Source organism: Patagioenas fasciata, chromosome Z (genome assembly GCF_037038585.1).
Source record: "Patagioenas fasciata isolate bPatFas1 chromosome Z, bPatFas1.hap1, whole genome shotgun sequence".
Taxonomy (NCBI): Eukaryota; Metazoa; Chordata; class Aves; order Columbiformes; family Columbidae; genus Patagioenas; species Patagioenas fasciata.
In genome coordinates, this window is record NC_092560.1 from 36,872,642 (window position 1) to 36,889,842 (window position 17,201).

The 17,201-nt window shown below is 35.9% G+C and overlaps 1 protein-coding gene across 6 annotated transcripts in view; it reads right to left on the reverse strand.

Annotated features, from left to right (window-relative positions):
- Positions 1-17,201, reverse strand: part of ADAMTS19 (ADAM metallopeptidase with thrombospondin type 1 motif 19) — a 143,546-nt gene that overhangs the window by 42,544 nt on the left and 83,801 nt on the right. For 5 of the 6 annotated variants that reach the window (XM_071802727.1, XM_071802731.1, XM_065860510.2 and 2 more), the window contains 6 exons: positions 14,537-14,677; positions 13,162-13,312; positions 7,816-7,917; positions 4,954-5,084; positions 4,250-4,419; positions 1,262-1,389 (listed from right to left, as the gene is read on the reverse strand). In XM_071802727.1, the coding sequence (XP_071658828.1) occupies positions 1,262-1,389; positions 4,250-4,419; positions 4,954-5,084; positions 7,816-7,917; positions 13,162-13,312; positions 14,537-14,677 (823 nt within the window). The remainder of the gene's footprint in view (positions 1-1,261; positions 1,390-4,249; positions 4,420-4,953; positions 5,085-7,815; positions 7,918-13,161; positions 13,313-14,536; positions 14,678-17,201) is intronic. The other variant, XM_071802728.1, reaches the window with a different exon arrangement.

Genomic DNA, 17,201 nt, shown 5'->3' on the forward strand with positions numbered 1-17,201 from the left:
ATCTTTATTAGTGAGTTGTGAAAAGTGAATGATAAAACAAATGATATTTTTTCAGGAAAAACTGGCTATATATATTTACATATATATATATATAAAATCTTTGTGATTAAACCTGTAATAGCTACATGGTGAGAAAGAGCCCCATTTTAGCAAAGTATTTCAGAGTATACTTGTTGCAAGCACTCAGTCCTTCAAGAAACGCTTACTCTGCATACATATCTGCATATGTATGCCTATATACATGCATGTATCTGTGAGTTAACTTGTCAAAGTTATACTATCTAGAAATGTTGTTTCTGTGTTAAAGTTTGTTTTTTCCACTGAGTTCATTGTGTGCAATGAGAAGTGAACAAAGAAAAAGACCAGCCCTGTGGGGTTTTTACATAGAATAGTTTCCACGTGAGACACTACAAAAGCAACAAAAGAAGTTCTATGAACCAAATGAATTCTGAGGATCACCAATACCACTCAACTTTAATTCTGTTATTCTGCTTCTTCAAGCCCAGTTTATTTAGATGCAAAATTTTGTACTGTTGAAAAAGGCAGAATTAGACCTACATACATACACACACCGCATAGCAAAATTTCCCAACCTGTTGGAGGCTGAGGCTTCCCTTAGAAGGTGAAATCAGTTATACCCATTTTCTGCTCTGCATCAGTTTGCTGTAAGCATGCTTCTAAGTCTTATGATGAGGGAACTGGGGCTGTTTAGCCTGGAGATAAGGAGGCTGAGGGGAGACCTTATCCCTGTCTACAACTACCTGACAGGAGGTTGTAGCATGGAGGGTGTTGGTCTCTTCTCCCAAGTAGCAAGTGATAGGATGAAACAAAACAGCCTCAAATTGTCCCAGGAGAGGTTTAGATTGGATATGAGGAAAAATTTCTTCATGGAAGGAGTTGTCAGGCATTGGAACAGGCTGCCCAGGGAACTGGTTGAGTCACTATCCCTGGGGGTGTTGAAAAGACATATATGAGGCTCTAAGGGATATGCTTTAGTGTCAGTGTTAAGTTAATGGTTGGACTCGATGATCTTCAGGGTCTCTTCCAACCAAAATGATTCTATGCTTATCATCACAGGTACACATTCACCAAGAAAACCTGTCAGCTGCTTCATATACTAAGTGAAAGTAGCTTAAAATATTCTAACATGAAACAAAAAGAGCCATTCAGTCTCGGACATGCAACATGGCAACATGCTATCAGAGAAATAACACACGTGTAGCAAATGTGTGCCTGCAGGTTCAAAACAAGCAAATCATACCTGGCATCTACCACCTGCACAGACATCTGATCCATGCTGGCCACAAGAAGTCCCATCCATTACCTTTTCCGTTAGGAGAATTGGTTGATCCTTTCCAGCTGGTGAACAGAATAAGGCACATGGCTTTTCTGTAGTAGCAGTTGATGGAAAAAAACATCAAATTGGTAAAAAGTCGCTTAACAAATACAGAATTATTATCAATATTATTTTTAAAACTGATCCTTGCTTATCTGTGTGGCATGAATCTACATTAGCATGACAAGTTATCTTAGATATAGTGAAAATGAGAAGATTTTGATCCTGTTTGAAAAGATTTTCTTTTCCATGCTAGAGCACAGTGGTGCTATAAACTTGGCCTACGTAGTACTAGTGTCATGTTCATTGTTGTAAGTAAGAAGATGCACATTACAGCTGTTGGAATATTTTGGTTGTAATCTGTAACTTCATTCTACTATATTTTGGGCAGATTACAAATACTGATGAAAAAAGAAACTTAACATTTTCCAGATTTTCCAGCTATGCAGGTCAAAGAGAAAAAAACTAAGTAATTGAGACACCCTGGTAAGAAAAACATACGGATTTACAAAGTTCACATTAAAAAAAAAAAGTCAAAAAATTGAGCACATTCTTTCTCACATCTTTACCAAGGTCAGGCAATTTTTCACTACATTTCTAAAACATTCTGCAAATCATTTCCATTTTGAAAGAGAATAAAATGTAGTAATATTGTATGTATCTATGTATTCCTAGTGGTCATAATTTATAAATTATAAAGTTTGCTTCACTACTGCCAAAGTGATACCAAACCAAATAAAATATGTCTCCTCTCAGTGGTCAACTGAGTACAAAATGACATTTTTTTTTCATATCTTTATTTACAAGTGTACTGACTCAGAACTTCTTCCTAAATCTGTTGCAGAACTTGAAACCGATTTCACTTGGACACAGTCTATGCCACTCTGACTTCACACTGACTTCTAGATTCCTGGAGTGTGTTTTTATTAGTAAATTAAACAGTTCCAGGAAACGTTCATGGGCATTGGAATTCTACTGCCTATACAGCTGAACTGTAAAACAGTCTATGTCACATTTTTTGACTGTGCTAACTAGCACTAGCTTGGTCTAGACTGGAAATTGCCACCTGCAAAGGACCACTTCCAAAAAGCAGTTTGGATGTCATCAACCTTTTTAGAGTGCAAAAGGGCTGAAAAGTACAGACATAGGACTTCTGTGCCAGCCGACACATCGGAGAGTGGTCTGGGCACATTTAATTTGCTAAAATTGACACAGCTTCTGGGTATCTCTAGGGAACTGGTGCAAACACATGTGATATCTTTTGCAAACAGGGGAAGTCAGTCAGACACGAGCCACCTCCAGCTAAGAAGCGTGAGTCTCTGCCTGAATTTCTGTTCTCTGCATTCCTGTTATACTTCTTCAGTAGTAATCCCAAAATTCCCTGCGAGCTTTAAGCATGTATCAGCATTTTTCAAACAAATACAAGATTAACAACCTAAACGTTATTTTAAGGACACGGAATGCAGTAATCCGACAGCACTGGAAAGAGAATATAGGAGACCTCATCAAATACAGCAATAATTTGGATATGGTGCACAATTAGTGTTTACTAAAGGCTAAGAGTGCAAATAATTAAGGATTTGAGAATAATGTATTTCTGGAATATTGGAATGCTTTAGATAGTGGTGTCCACTTCATGTCTCCCGAGGGACATCTCGAGACAACAGGATGCCTCAGAAAACAGTTAGATGAAAGCAACCTCCATACTCAGCCTGGGAGAGAAGAGTGTCCAGGTTTTTCATCAGATGACTGAATTACCCAAAGACAGGCTGAAAATTTTTGATCCCTCAGCATAAAAATCATGTGTTCCTCTGTTAAAGTGAAATTTAGTAAAGCAAACCAAAACTAATTCACTAGATCAGCACCTACAAAATAGCTGGAGAGTGTTCTTCCTATGAAATGAGCTAACATGCGAGCCTAATGAAAATAGTCTCACGTGTTTTTATTAGGAAATTGGCACCTTGAGAAAAAGCTTAGAAGAAAAAAAAAATAACAAACCCTTTTTAGCTAGTTGTATAGTTATTGAAAATAAATTCACTTTTTGGGGATTCAGAAATACTACTTAAAATGTGGTAACACATTCTCACAGTATTCCTACAACATTCCAGGCTCTTCTTTATCACCAGTTGCTATGCTTTTGTTAATTTCTCAAGTTAACTCTTTTCATTAATGAAATATTTCCATTGTTTTACCAGATTTCTAGAAAGAACCTGTGTGGAATATTTTGTCTTACAGTTGCTGGTATTTTACATCAATACTATCTTTGCAGATATTGAAAGTTTGACATTACTGTACTTCTACTTCAACACGCTCCTAATGATATGCTATCTAAGCATGTTTGTTACACTGAAACATACATGCAGTATGCGGTATGAATGCAGTAGCTGTTAGGATTTATAGAAATAAAGTTTGCGATTTGCATTAGACATGGATTTCTGCCAAAATCAAACATCCGTATTTGAAATACTCAACTGTTAAGCCAGAAGTGCTCTCTCCTTCCTCAAAAATAGAAGCTCACAATATCTGTATTGTCTTCTTGGCTTTGTAGGCAGAAGAATAATGGGTATACACATTTTTAATGATATAGTGTTAATCTAGAAAGCTGTATTTCTGAGTCATTTCATACTATATTTGTGATTAAATAGGACCAAACTAATACTGAATTTCAATTCAGATGTAGCCATCAGATATCAAGAAGAACAAATTAAAAAGGAATATTACACAAGAGATTCCAGAGTATATGAAAATACTACCAGCTCTTGTCTATTAAGTAAAAATGACCAAAAATCTTGGGCTTGGGGTTTGTTCATTTGTTTGGTTTACTTTTTCCTGTATCTTTCTTGATCAACAATACCAACAAGCTATAAGCCATATGAGCAGCTGATAAGAACGTAGGAGATGGTTTATACTTACCATCATCAATAACAGCTTGCCACTGGTGCACATGCTTCTGATTTGAAGATCTGACACTGAAAGCCTGGCACTGCCAGTCCCTGAATGCAGGCACACCAGCAGGGCAAGAAGGGTTTTCACATACTCTATATTGCATTGTGGGACCATGACACTCTCCTTCAAGGCCTGAACTAGAAAAGACAGCATAAGTGTCATGCTTTATTGTTGATAATATTTTGTCAAACTTACAGCACAGTTCATTTATGCTACAGACAAATTCAATTTAAATAAGAGATTTTTTTAATTGACACATAACATTAAGAAATCACCCACAAAAAATCAAAGTCACAGATCAAAACATATTTGCCTTCTGTGTTTAATGGTTGTATTACATGTCAAGAGTAACAGGTGCTAACTCATAATTTACACGTGGCCTCAAAGAAGCATTAAGACTAGTGGAAGCATCAGTAAGGAACCTCAGCTGCAGTTCTGATATAGTTTAGGTGACTCTTCTGTAGCTGGACTGAGCCAAAGGTGCCACTGACAGTAACATCTGCAGATTTGCCACCTCTCCTTTTTTACAAGTGCGGTGTTGTGAAGTTCAGACAATATGCTTTGTTTCTTTTCAGTAGCTCCAACTGTATCCTAATGGCTTTCTGTACTCAGATTCAAATTCCATTCAGAAATTCTGATAAACAGCAATGGAAACATGAAATTGTTTTTACCCAGGGCATTTGCGCTGTCGACTGCTGATTCCAGTGTCGCAAGTACGGCTACAAGTGCTCCATGCACTCCACTCCCCCTCCATATGCTCCACAAAAGAAGTCCGATTGATACACTCTCCAGCCTTACACCACTAGGTGAAAATTCAGCTCTTAGGTAAATAAACCAAGGCATATGCAAAACAATTCACTGTTCCACAAGCACACAGGAAGCACAACATAAACATTTTGTTCAATAAATAGTTTTCATATGAGTCAGATGTATTCTTTCCTGTTGTTCCCCATATATTTTTTTTCCTATCTCAGTAAATAAAACATCCAGAGTCCTTTCTCTGGTCCAGAGGCCAGGAAGCAGATACAAATCTTGTCCACAAACTCAAGCCTAAGTTCATTCTCAACAAAGGGTGTCTCCTGGAATAAGTTGCTGGTAAGGGTCCCCAGATCATCCTGTCACCTTCATTTGAGCCTAGACACTGCCTAGGAAAGCACCTTTGGGTCCAGTCAAGACCCACTGCAGGAATCATTCTCCGGCTGAACTGTATGGATGATCACAGCACAATGTTCAGGGCTGTTCTCAGGACCTTTCTGGTTCACTACTACAGTTCCCACATAGCTAGCAGGAAATGCATTGTCACTGATTATCCAGGGACAATTTCAATAGAAGGATATATTACAAGTAATACAGAAAATAAGATTTTATTCACAGCTTGTATTCAAAGAGAGAACAGAAGCCTCACTAAGCTAGTGTTGAGAAAGAGAGATTTTCTGGCATTCATTTGAATAATAATAATAACCTCCATAATCTTGTATGCATACATTGTTTCCCAGGACAACTGCAATTTCACACTCAAAAACTACACAGTCGTTATTGTTACGTTCTGTTTCCTATGTCCATATCTGGTATAAGTCATCACAACTCTGTAGTAACTAGTACTGTATAAACTTATACCAGCTAAATATCTGTCCTATGTATTATGAAATTTCAGCAACTGCAAAGCAATAAGGTGTCTAGTGATCTTTAAACTTCACCTGCAGTTTCAAGCTGGTTTTCACTGATCAGTCAATGTTAATTTCTCTCTTAAATCATAGTATTACAATGGTGGTGTAATTATGCCACCTTTAAAATGTCTTCCTATAGGATGGCTCCATCATTATATTGGATTTGCAGTCAGAAACTATTCATTTTTTAATGCTCTTGGATGTTTCAGACCAAAAATTCTCATATTTATTTAAAGATATTCCTTCAGATATGACAGGCAAAATATATTTTTCTCTAGAGATAGCATCTGCCTTACGTAGCATCTCAGAGATGCTTACAAATCCTTGACTTAAAAAAAAACTAAGTTGGACAGGCTACGCAAATGACATTTCCATTACTTCCTAAGATCCTAAGAGGAGCGCATGACAATACTCCATCTCTACAATATAACTAAAACAAAACAAAGCAATTTGTGTGATCTGAAGCTAATCTTGGACAGATAATGAAGTAATAAGACAAATAAGCCCTTCTAATCCTCTGAGACGTTTGAGTGATGTCTGCTTAGGTTTTTACTGCTAGATATAAATAAGTTATCTCTGTAGCCTGGCACAAGGCTCAATATACCGTTCAAACTAGAATCAGTACTTTGTCCTACCCTTGCTGATTATTTATTCCCTACTAGCTCAGGTCTGCAATAGAGAGGCGAGTGCTACCTTCCTCCTCGGACTTTCCCAGGAAAGGGACCCATGTCACTACCATATCATAATGCTCCCACAAGTATAAAGTTAGAATCAGTCCTCTGCAGTGAGTTGGTGTTATTATTACCTTTTGCAAGTTATGCATTAATATGCAATATGAACACTAATTTTGAGTGTCCAGTTCACAATGGCGATGGTTTCACAATGAGACATTCTAGGTAGTCTTAATAAGAGGTGGTGCTTTCTTGTTCCATACCACAGGTACGCCAGTCTCAATGTACAGAATGGGATATTGAACAAAAGTCACGTTCCTGACTTTCCAGGTGTTGACTTAAAACAGAATATCAACTACGTACATTCATCAAAAACAAAATATTTCAGCAATCTATTTGTTTTAAAGATACAAAAATGAATAAAGCCTGTTTATCTCAATTGATTGATTTGTTTATGTTTTTACGCTGATGATGTAATATGATCCAAGAGCAAATCACTCCTGTGGGAGGCTGCTGTAAGCACAATATGATGAAAACTGCAAGATACATGCATATGCATGCTCTTTCTCTGTTATCTGTTTGAGGTTATTTATTTTCATTTACAGTTATATATACAGACAACAGAGGTCATTCAAACAGGAAAGCTCCTGAAGGACACTTAATGTAAGTCTGAATTCAGGTGACCATTTAATTTGTCTTTGATGGCATACTTTTAATGACATCTATCACTCGTTTACATGCACTGACACTATAAATATACAAAGTTTATCCTGAAGTTTTATCACAAATCTGTACCAATTCCTTCAATGAGACTATTTCTAAATCTTAAATCTTAAATCATAGCTGGAAAATTTGTATATTTGAAAGCTTATATTTCTATTTACAGTAAGCAGTGCAACAATGGAATTCCATTCATTAAAAGGATACAAAAAGAGAACAAATTTGAAATAAAGCAGTGTAAACATTAAAACATCTGTGGCTTTGGTTAACTATTTTTTTTTAAATTCATTATTTGTAGGGAAACATATTTTTTCTCATATCTATATTATATAATAGATAACCCATAATACAATCAAATATATATATATATGTATGATTTTTATGATAATTGAGGTAAGCAGGAACTTTAAACAAGACCTGTTCAGCTTGTTAGGTGTTCAATATAATTTATATTGCTTTTCCACCAGAAATATACCTTTCCAGTACCACAGTCTGTTCCATCCATTGGTGGATCCAGTTTGGTTTTGCATTCCTTCTCACCTTCCGCCTTACACCACAATGCAGTGCAAATGACGTGCTGAAAACCAAATACACGGGTAAGCACAAAATCTCTTATGCAAAATTACTTTCTGCATACAATTCACTAATACTGTCATAGAGTTACCAATTTGATGCTACTGCAGTATGTTTAAAGACAATTTAAAAATGGCACAAAACCCGAAGTGTGCAGATTCTGCTTATTCTTTTACTAATCAGAAACACATTGAATAATTCAAGCTAGTGTGTTCATAGAGCGGGAGGAAGAACCCTCTAAGTCCAACCCTAGAGGTCACCGTCTTTTCACATGGCAGACCTGACAAAGCACATAGGGACAACTTTGCCGCATGATGTGAAGTGACCACTGCACAGATGCACTACCCCAGAGACTGGAAGAGGTGTGAGCCTTCTGGGGATTATTTTAAAAATTAAATCATATTTTTACTGCTTCTATTTAATGCTCATTCTTTCATGTGAAAGGGAGAAAAACAGCACTGTCACTAGCAACAAAACACAAGGTTTTTAAATCAGCTCTTTTCTATATACAAAGATTAATGAGTCTTTGTGAAGCTATACAGAACTACGTTCACAGGAGTTTTGTAAAAAGGTGTTTGTAAGAAACTTTGAGGCTTCCCTAGGACTTCCAAATCCCCCTGTTCATACCATCCCAATGATTACTGCTATCTGTGCTGTTAACATGCACAGAGGTTTACTAGTTATCTACCATAAACACAGTTCAAAGGCCATTACAGTTTTTGAGATCAGCTAAGGGAACTAAATGCCATTGGAGATTATAAACTAATACTTGTGGTAGTAGACTATTCACCATCTGTAAAATATTTGGTTGTGTGTATGCTGGACAACAAAATATTGCCAAGAACACACAAAGGATTTGTTTTGTTTTGTTTTTTTTTTTTCTGAAATAATGTGTTAATCATGAGTTTTTAACAGCAAAAGCTAGTAAAATACAACATGAAAGTCACAATGTGTGACAGAAATGGCAGAGGTCATTCCAGCTTTTTGGGTATTTTTTGAATGAAAAGAGTGAGGCAGGTCTGTGTACATCATAGGGATACTTTTGTAATCATAAAAACATCTGAAAAGAATGTCCAGTTGAGAGGAAAGAACAGGGACAAAAAGAGCACTTCAGAACTGTATTCGTGCAACATCAAGATTGTTGAAAGTGTGGTGGGAGAGATGAGGACAGATATTTCACCAAGGCTATAATATTTCCATGACTTTTTATTGTGATCTTTCCCTGAAGTGCCTTAAAAATCACCATGAAATATAACCAGTCTCCTACTTCTTTGCAGAGATCACAGCTGTGTTATGACAAGAATTGTTTTAGTGGAGCTGACTAGATAGCATTCGCATCCTGGACTTTAATCTTAAAAGCCAACATTTAATAGTTCAACAATTATATGGTATTTTCAAGTTCTACAATTGCATTTCATCATCAAGAACTACTGCTGGGTCATGATCTCACTATATGTTATGCAAAACAATGTTAGGGTCCAACTGATCCTTGTGTGAGACATCATGGGCATAAAAGCAAACTTGGCTCTCTTACAAGATAAGCATGGTGACATGGTATAAATCTTGTACTCGGAGATCCACTCACACTTTTCTCAGGCTTTATAAATTTTGCTTGGGGTATGAAAAAAGGGCTTTGAAATAAAGATGAAAAGGAAAAAATAAAGTCTGGACACTATTCGTGAAAGAGGAGTGGGAGGGGCTCCCTTAGCAAAATACGGGAGTAGGCCCTCAATGGTCCCTTCAGTCCTTTGTTTTAGCCATTCATAAAGAGGAATTCCTGGTAGCAAGAGAAAATCATTGGCATTTGCAGTGTTTCTCTGAGATTGCCATGTAATGTGTCTGTAAGTTATCCTAAAGTGCTGCTCAGTAACAGCATTTGTAGAAAATTACATCTCAGCAGAAATGCATTATTCATTGTACCACTGATATTTGTAGATTATTTTTAGATCATTAAAAAAATGACATTCCATCTTTACTCAATTGTGTTCTTAGTTGAAAAGCTTTTATATATGAAACATACTTGCTTAATGTAAAAGACTGCACGGAAGTCTCGTCATCAAATTATCTTCCAATCACAAAAAATGTAAGATTATGACATAGTTCATCAGTAATTTTTTACATAGTTACAGTTAGGAACTCTTCAGCAAGTAGAATGCATCCAAGAAATCCTGGGCTATAAATTGTTTGGTTTACTGAAGTTCAAATGAATCTTCAAGGAGTGTGTTTCTCTCTCATTTCCTGGCTTGCGAACAACAACTGTAACCAAAGTAAACTGCCAGGTATTGGCAGAGTAGAAGAGAGCACACAGAGATAAAAGAAAGTAGTTTGGATTTCATGGAAAATTCAGTGGTTGCAATGTATAATAAAATTATTATTTTAATAAATTAATTCTACAACTTATGAAATACTGTATTCAATTTTGAAAAGTCTTCTAAATGTTGACTTCTCCAATGGCAGCCACAATAATCTGCACAATCAACACAGTGAACTTTGAGTCACTTTCATAACATGTAAAAGGCAACTATTTGGTAGGTTAAAGTAAAAATATTTGTTATTTCTATCTAATATCCTGGTATTTCAGAGGGAGATAATAAAATTACCTATGGACTAACACCACTTTGCAGTAAGACGTCAATGTTGAATAGTCCATGTAATAGAACTCCTGAAGGATTTTTGGAAAATTTATATAGCTTGGCTGTAGCCCACCTTAAAAGGCAACTTCTTTTTTTTCCCTGTCTTCACACATAGGACAAACAGATGTAAGTGTAGGACGGCTTTCTTATCCTTTGGACTGTGCTCTATCTATTGCTCTGAGTTTCCTCTTCACTGTAGAAATCTTATCTAATTGGAGTAGAATACTTTAAACTTCCCTAACAAAAAAGCTAAATTTAAGATCCACAGCAGGGAACAAAAGAAGATCTGAATAGTGTCTAAGCTTGCTGTAACTAGCTCTTCAGGCCTACAGTCTAAAGATCACATTTCTTGGATTTTCTTTGTTGTGGGGAAGGTGGAAGAGTAAATATTGCTTTCAGACAAAAGAATGCAGAGGAAAAACAACAAGGTGACTTTACAGAGGTTGGCAGGGGAGTTTTGGAGACCTTCTGCTTCAGTGCCCTCACCAGATTTTCTCAATTCTGTCCTTAGTATCTTTTATCCAATTTAATGTAACTTCTAATAGGTCCAGAGCTCTTAAAAATGAATTACAATATTTTTATTATTCAGTATTTGCTTATATGATTTCCAGTTCAGGGTTACCAGTTTTGCAGAGGATTTTGGTGAAACTGCAGAAGGTTCTTCCCCTTGCTCTTTTCTCTTTTTCTCAGGTTCTTTCTTCAAAGCAAGACTGCATGTCTTTGGATTTAAGTTACAATGGTATCTTAATACTAATATTTAATAGTAATTTTCCTAAATTAACCATTTAAAGATAAAGTAATGATCCAGTAAGTGGGGAAAAAAAAGGGTGATGATATGTGTCTTCTCACCTAGAAAATGCCAGAAGAGGAGAAATTTACTGAAGATGATTAGAAATGGACAATTAGGTACCAGCACCCAGAGCCTAAGTACTCTCTCTGCAAACAATTGAATACTACCAGAGTAGCCTTAATTGAATTTAACTTCCTAACATTTCTAAAATAATGATGAAAACTAAAGAAACCTTGGAGTTGGGACCCCAACAGAAAAATATTCATTGCATCTGTGAATGAAAAGAAACTGTCACGGGACCACTCAGCTACTTGCATTTAAATGCCTGAATGAGAACTAAACACAAGAGTATTAAAGGAAGGTAAGTGCCCAGAGAAGTGAAAAAGCATATAAAGGTATTATGCAACAGCAAGTCTCCAGGTTTGATCATCTCTTCAATTACCTTTGAAATGGTTTGACCTCATAAAGAAGACCTAGAAGTAATAATGGGCTAACGCTGTACCATTTTAATGTTTAAAAGAGGTTTCTGGAGAATGAGAAACCAGAATCACATATTTTAATCGAAAACTAAGTACTAAAAATGAAGAAACTGACTGCAATTCATGAAAAAAACCACTTGGAATAATAAAGAACATTTATAGAACCATTACACTGAGTTCTGCTGCTCATCTCTCAGAGTGAAAATGTTTTCAATATAACAGTTAAAATAATAACAGTAACCTACAGTTCCTTTTTTTTTTTTTCCAGCTCTGCCACTCTCAGCATGTGGTAGTCATACATGCATTGCAATGTTTCCTTCAAGAATCTTTAGGAGAAAGATTACTTTCACTGAAACTCACTGAAGAAACAGTACTACTCCATGCTGAAAAGATTAAGAAAACCAAAGAATTAAAGGAGTAGGGAATTATGCCTTCATATAAAATACTCCTGACCTCTCCAGGATATCTGTTCACTCTAACTCTGATGAAATTTTATTTGGCAGTTCCTTCTAGTTCCCACTGTATAAACCCATATTCCACGCTCTTTACCCATTTGCAATATCATCTACCCATCTTGTCTTGGTTACCTTCTCAAGGGCATCAAACATGTTTAGTATATATATATGCCCTGTTGATGTTAAAGAAGGGCTATTTTTCTCTTTTAGAATCATTCTTAAAGTGCTTCTTTAATCAGATGTCTACTAGTATTAGGCCATAAAATTATGAAGAGTTCTTCAGTTTTGCTAATCTGCCTTTTCAAGGTTAATATACAGTGGTACCGTTTCATGCAATGGAGTGGCATATCAGTAAACTCACTTAAGCACAGAACTCCTGTTTCCAAGGCATTGCACAGCTCTGCAAGGGCTCACAGGAGCCCTACTGGGAGGGAGGGTATATTCAGCAATACAGAGACCTCAGCCAACACCAGTTTTCTCCCTTGGAGCTAGCACAGGCAATGCATATGCTACTGAAATTTGGATACCGAGGTTCAATGCCCAAAACATAATGAAATGGAACCTACACATGAAATCTGGTCCCAGTGGAATAAACTGCAAATATTCCATTTGCTGCAATGAGGTGACTTCACACTATGACGTTTTGTTTCTAAGGTATAAGGAATGTATCAGTGGTATGCTATGATACAACAGAATTTAGAATGTTTGGAGGTCCAAAGCAAGCCTTAGAAGATAAACAAATGAAAATGTTCATATCAACTTCAGAAAGCAAATTATAAACTTCTTGTTTCAGTGGTGCTGTGTTCTTTTTCTCTCAAACATACAAAAAAAAATCTCTTACTGAAAAATTATGTGGTAAGTGCATTCTCTGGAACATATGCTCCTTCCTACCTGCATGTCTTGGCAAAAGGAAGCAGTTGGTCCAAAAAGAATCTGACACTGTTCATCTGCAGTGTATGACATTCCTGGGAGCTTGGAGGGAATAATCACAGAATTGAGGCTCTGAGGATTCGTTTGTAGCAGACAGTTACTGGCCTTTGACCTGGCAATATGCAGAGATTCATATGCTGATCAATCCTAAAGAGTGTGATTGTCATGCTGACTTAAACATGCATTTGACATTAGAAAAATAGGGACTCTCTAGAGTTTTTTATTCATTAACATTGAGCTGTCATTCAGGGAAATGACTCCATATAAATTAATAGGGTTTACTTGATATTAGTTAATGGTGTGTTGTAATGATCCACATTTGCAGTAAAACAATGTAATTTATCAGGTATAGTAGGAATTTAAGGAAGTGCTGGAGGACAACATTTTAGTATAAAATTTTCTTAACTGAGGTTTGGGTAGAGATTTAAATAACCATAAAAGCTATATAATCTATAATTTAATAAGCTAAGGTAGTTTACTGTCTAAAATTAGACGTGGACAGTTGTGTAACTTAATTTTCACATCTAGCAGGACCTCAAAATAATCACTTCTCTGACTATATATACACACATTTCAAAACACATAAATTTCTGAGCTGGTAGCCAGAAATTTAAATTTTGTCAAAAACTGCAGAAAAATTATTTTAAAATACTTACACCTGCTAAAGCACCAAGTGATGGGTTTGACTTCTGTCTAGATTCAGTAGAGATCTATCAGACTGACAAATCTAACTTATACTAACCTTTCCAGTGTCATAAAGCAGACCTTTTGAGGACTGCTTAACAGTTGCAAGTAAGTTCTCGACAGATATATTTATAAACTTAATAAAGGAACAAAGCTTTAAGGAACAGATCCTATTTAAGAGATACAGGCGAAAAAAAATTAATTCAGTTTCTGTTAAGTATTACTCCATTAAGTCATCATAGTAAATTTCTATTTAAAAATTCACGTAAGATAATTATACTGCATGGTTAGATACTGAATGGCACAATACAGATCAGAGAATCTACATAATGATCATAGGTCATTCACTGTCCAACATTCTTCAATACATAGCATTTATTATATTTCAAACACATTTACATATATTAAAAATGTACTTATAAATTTATATAACTTACAGCAAAACATGAAAATATGAAAGCACAAATAATTGCTGAAAACACTTATATTTTAATCAATCTGTCAAACTTTAAATAGTTCACAATGATTTTAATTATTCTGATGGATTATGCAAATAAATATCTCCCATAGAAGCAGTATTGTTATTTCAGGATATTTATTGCAACTATTTGTAAATGACATCCAGTAAGAATTCCTTTTCTGCATGACATACCTGAGAAATCTCTCTAGATCTTCCCTGCTGCACTGAGACCATGAAACATCCCCAAGATTCTGTCCTTTAATCCACTCTCCAGACATGATATGGAGACCATCTGCACAGGATGGGTGGTCATTGTCATGGTTTATCCCCATGCTGAATTTTGAAGTTATTAAAAATAAACCAAAGCACAAGAAAAGAACAAGTTGATTTCAAAATGTTTATAAGTTAAAACTCTTGCAAGGGACTATGAAAAACTCAAGTATATTACATGTAGGAAATCTCTTCTGATTTTTTTTCCAAGATATCTTTTGCAGAAGTACATGTTACCATGTGTGGAAGGCAATGCTATATGGAAAGGTGAGAGTGAAGTCTCATTCATTTTATGAGAAATATTACATTCTAATCAGCTGTTCAATGTATACTTTGGACAGCTCTTTAAATGTTCAGAACTGTACAAGTACTGCAAGTTTAACAAACTGTACTTTCCTCACTAATGGGCAAAAAAAAATACTGTGAATCTGCTTTCTGAGAGCCCCAGTAATTCTACCTTAATTCCATATGGAAATTATTTGTTGAAATTTCATAGAACACTAAAATGCTTTCTAGTTAAATACATAGTTATTGTATCTAAAGAAAAATCACCTAAATATGTTTTCAGCGTCTACTGTCAGAAATAACACTCAGGAAGCAATTACATGGATTTTGGTTTAAAAGACTCAGCATTCACATGCATCCCAGTGAGTCCTCACATAGTGCATTGCAATGAAAAATTCTACTAAAAATCTGATTGAAGCTGTTACTTTAACTGAAGACTCACTGTCATCTCATTCACATCAGTAAGCAGAGAGGAAGAAGATAGACTTAAATAAGAAATAAAGTTTTCAACATTAGCTAAGCGGACACATGCTTCACTGGCATTAAGAGAAATAAATGAAATACTCTCAGCTGTTTTTGAAGATATGTAAAGGAGCATGGGACTACTCTGCAGAGCATTGGATTCAAAGCAGTGCTGGAATTTTGCAGCCCTAGTCTGCATTGCAGAAAAGCAAATATTTATAGTGAATAACGCTTTATACCTAGTATTGATTCCTTCAGGCAAAGAGCAGTCAAAGCACTTAAAGACTGCAAAGACGCAAAAAGTTTGCTGCTTCTGTAGAGAAACTACAGTACATCATGCTTCACCATACTTCACCATACTGCAATGCCAAAAAAGGCCTGTTACCCACCACTTAGAACATCAGCTCACTTCTCTTCTCTGTGCCAAAACACCTTCACAACTAGATCAAATCTTATATTGTTTTGCAAGCTGCAGTATCTTGTGTTTACTAATTAAATGAATTTAAATGCCGTACATGGCTTTATCTTGCCTGCCAGAGTGCTCAGTCTCTTCTAGTGATAAGTACATCCCACAGTCTGAAGCATTGGAAGAGCTGGATAATTTTGTTAGTTGTAAACAATGTAACCGAGGTGAACAAATCTGTCTGACTCTCAGCTTCTCTCTTTTCCTGAACTGCCCAAATAGGACAAAACAAATACAGAAAAGTGCCTTTGTACATTCCTTACATTCTTCTTGCAAGCTTCACATGCAGGATTTGAGATGTCCTTGTCACCAGAGTTACATCCGTAAGAAAAAGACGCAGAAAATCTAATTGAACTTTGCTTTGCTGACTGCACAAAAAATCAATTTCAGCTATAGCTCTTCAAGTTATATTCTTCCTCACCACAAACATACTCATTTATCAGTATCATATACATACTAGGTTTTGAAACAAAACGTTTACAACATACAAGTACACAAAATCTTATTGATATAATTTACCATAGAATTGATGGCTCCCACTTATGCAGTGGGAATTAACACAGTTATGTTATTTAAAACATTTTTTAAAATTAAAAATAATTTTTTTAAAAAATCTGATTGCTATTATTTCCCATCCACTCTGAAGAGCAGTTCTTGAAGTCAGGCTATGTCACAAACTAGTTTGTAAAACCACCCAGAACAAGGTATGCTGAGCTGAATCAAGGTTTCGCAAAAAACAATTCCACTAGCCACTGTTACATCCAAACAGCAGTGTGATCCTTTTTTCTAAACTACTACCACAGAAACATTCTGTACATGAAATCTGAGGACAACATTGTCTTTTAAGGTAAGAAGCAGTAAAAACTGTTTTGCTTATAAGAACTGTGTATATCAGCAACATTAAGCACTAATAAAAAAATGTACTTCCAACCCTCTTCAATACTTCAACCGCTACATATTTGTAGCACTTTTCCTGTTCTGCTTTGACATTCAAAAGTAGTTCAAAGTATCTGTACTAGTCCAGTAAGATTCATTCCTCCACACACTTCCCCCTCCAAATGAAGTACATGTAACAAAATACCCAGCAAGTAGTGAAGACCACTGTCAAAGCTTTCGACCAGCAGAATGAATAGCTACTTCAAAAGGGAAATACAGGTCATTACGTTAACATCGACTAATTAAATCGCAAGATAGTATGTCAGGATTATGCTAAAGTAGCAACAGAACCTGCTCTCAAACATTCTCAGAAACCTTTTCCTCAACACATAGTGTTGATCTCTTTTACAGCACTGCAGTGACTGCATACTTTTATCTGACTCAATATCAGTTACAAGATCACATAAAAGTTGATATGCAGTAGTATTGACTTCAGATTTC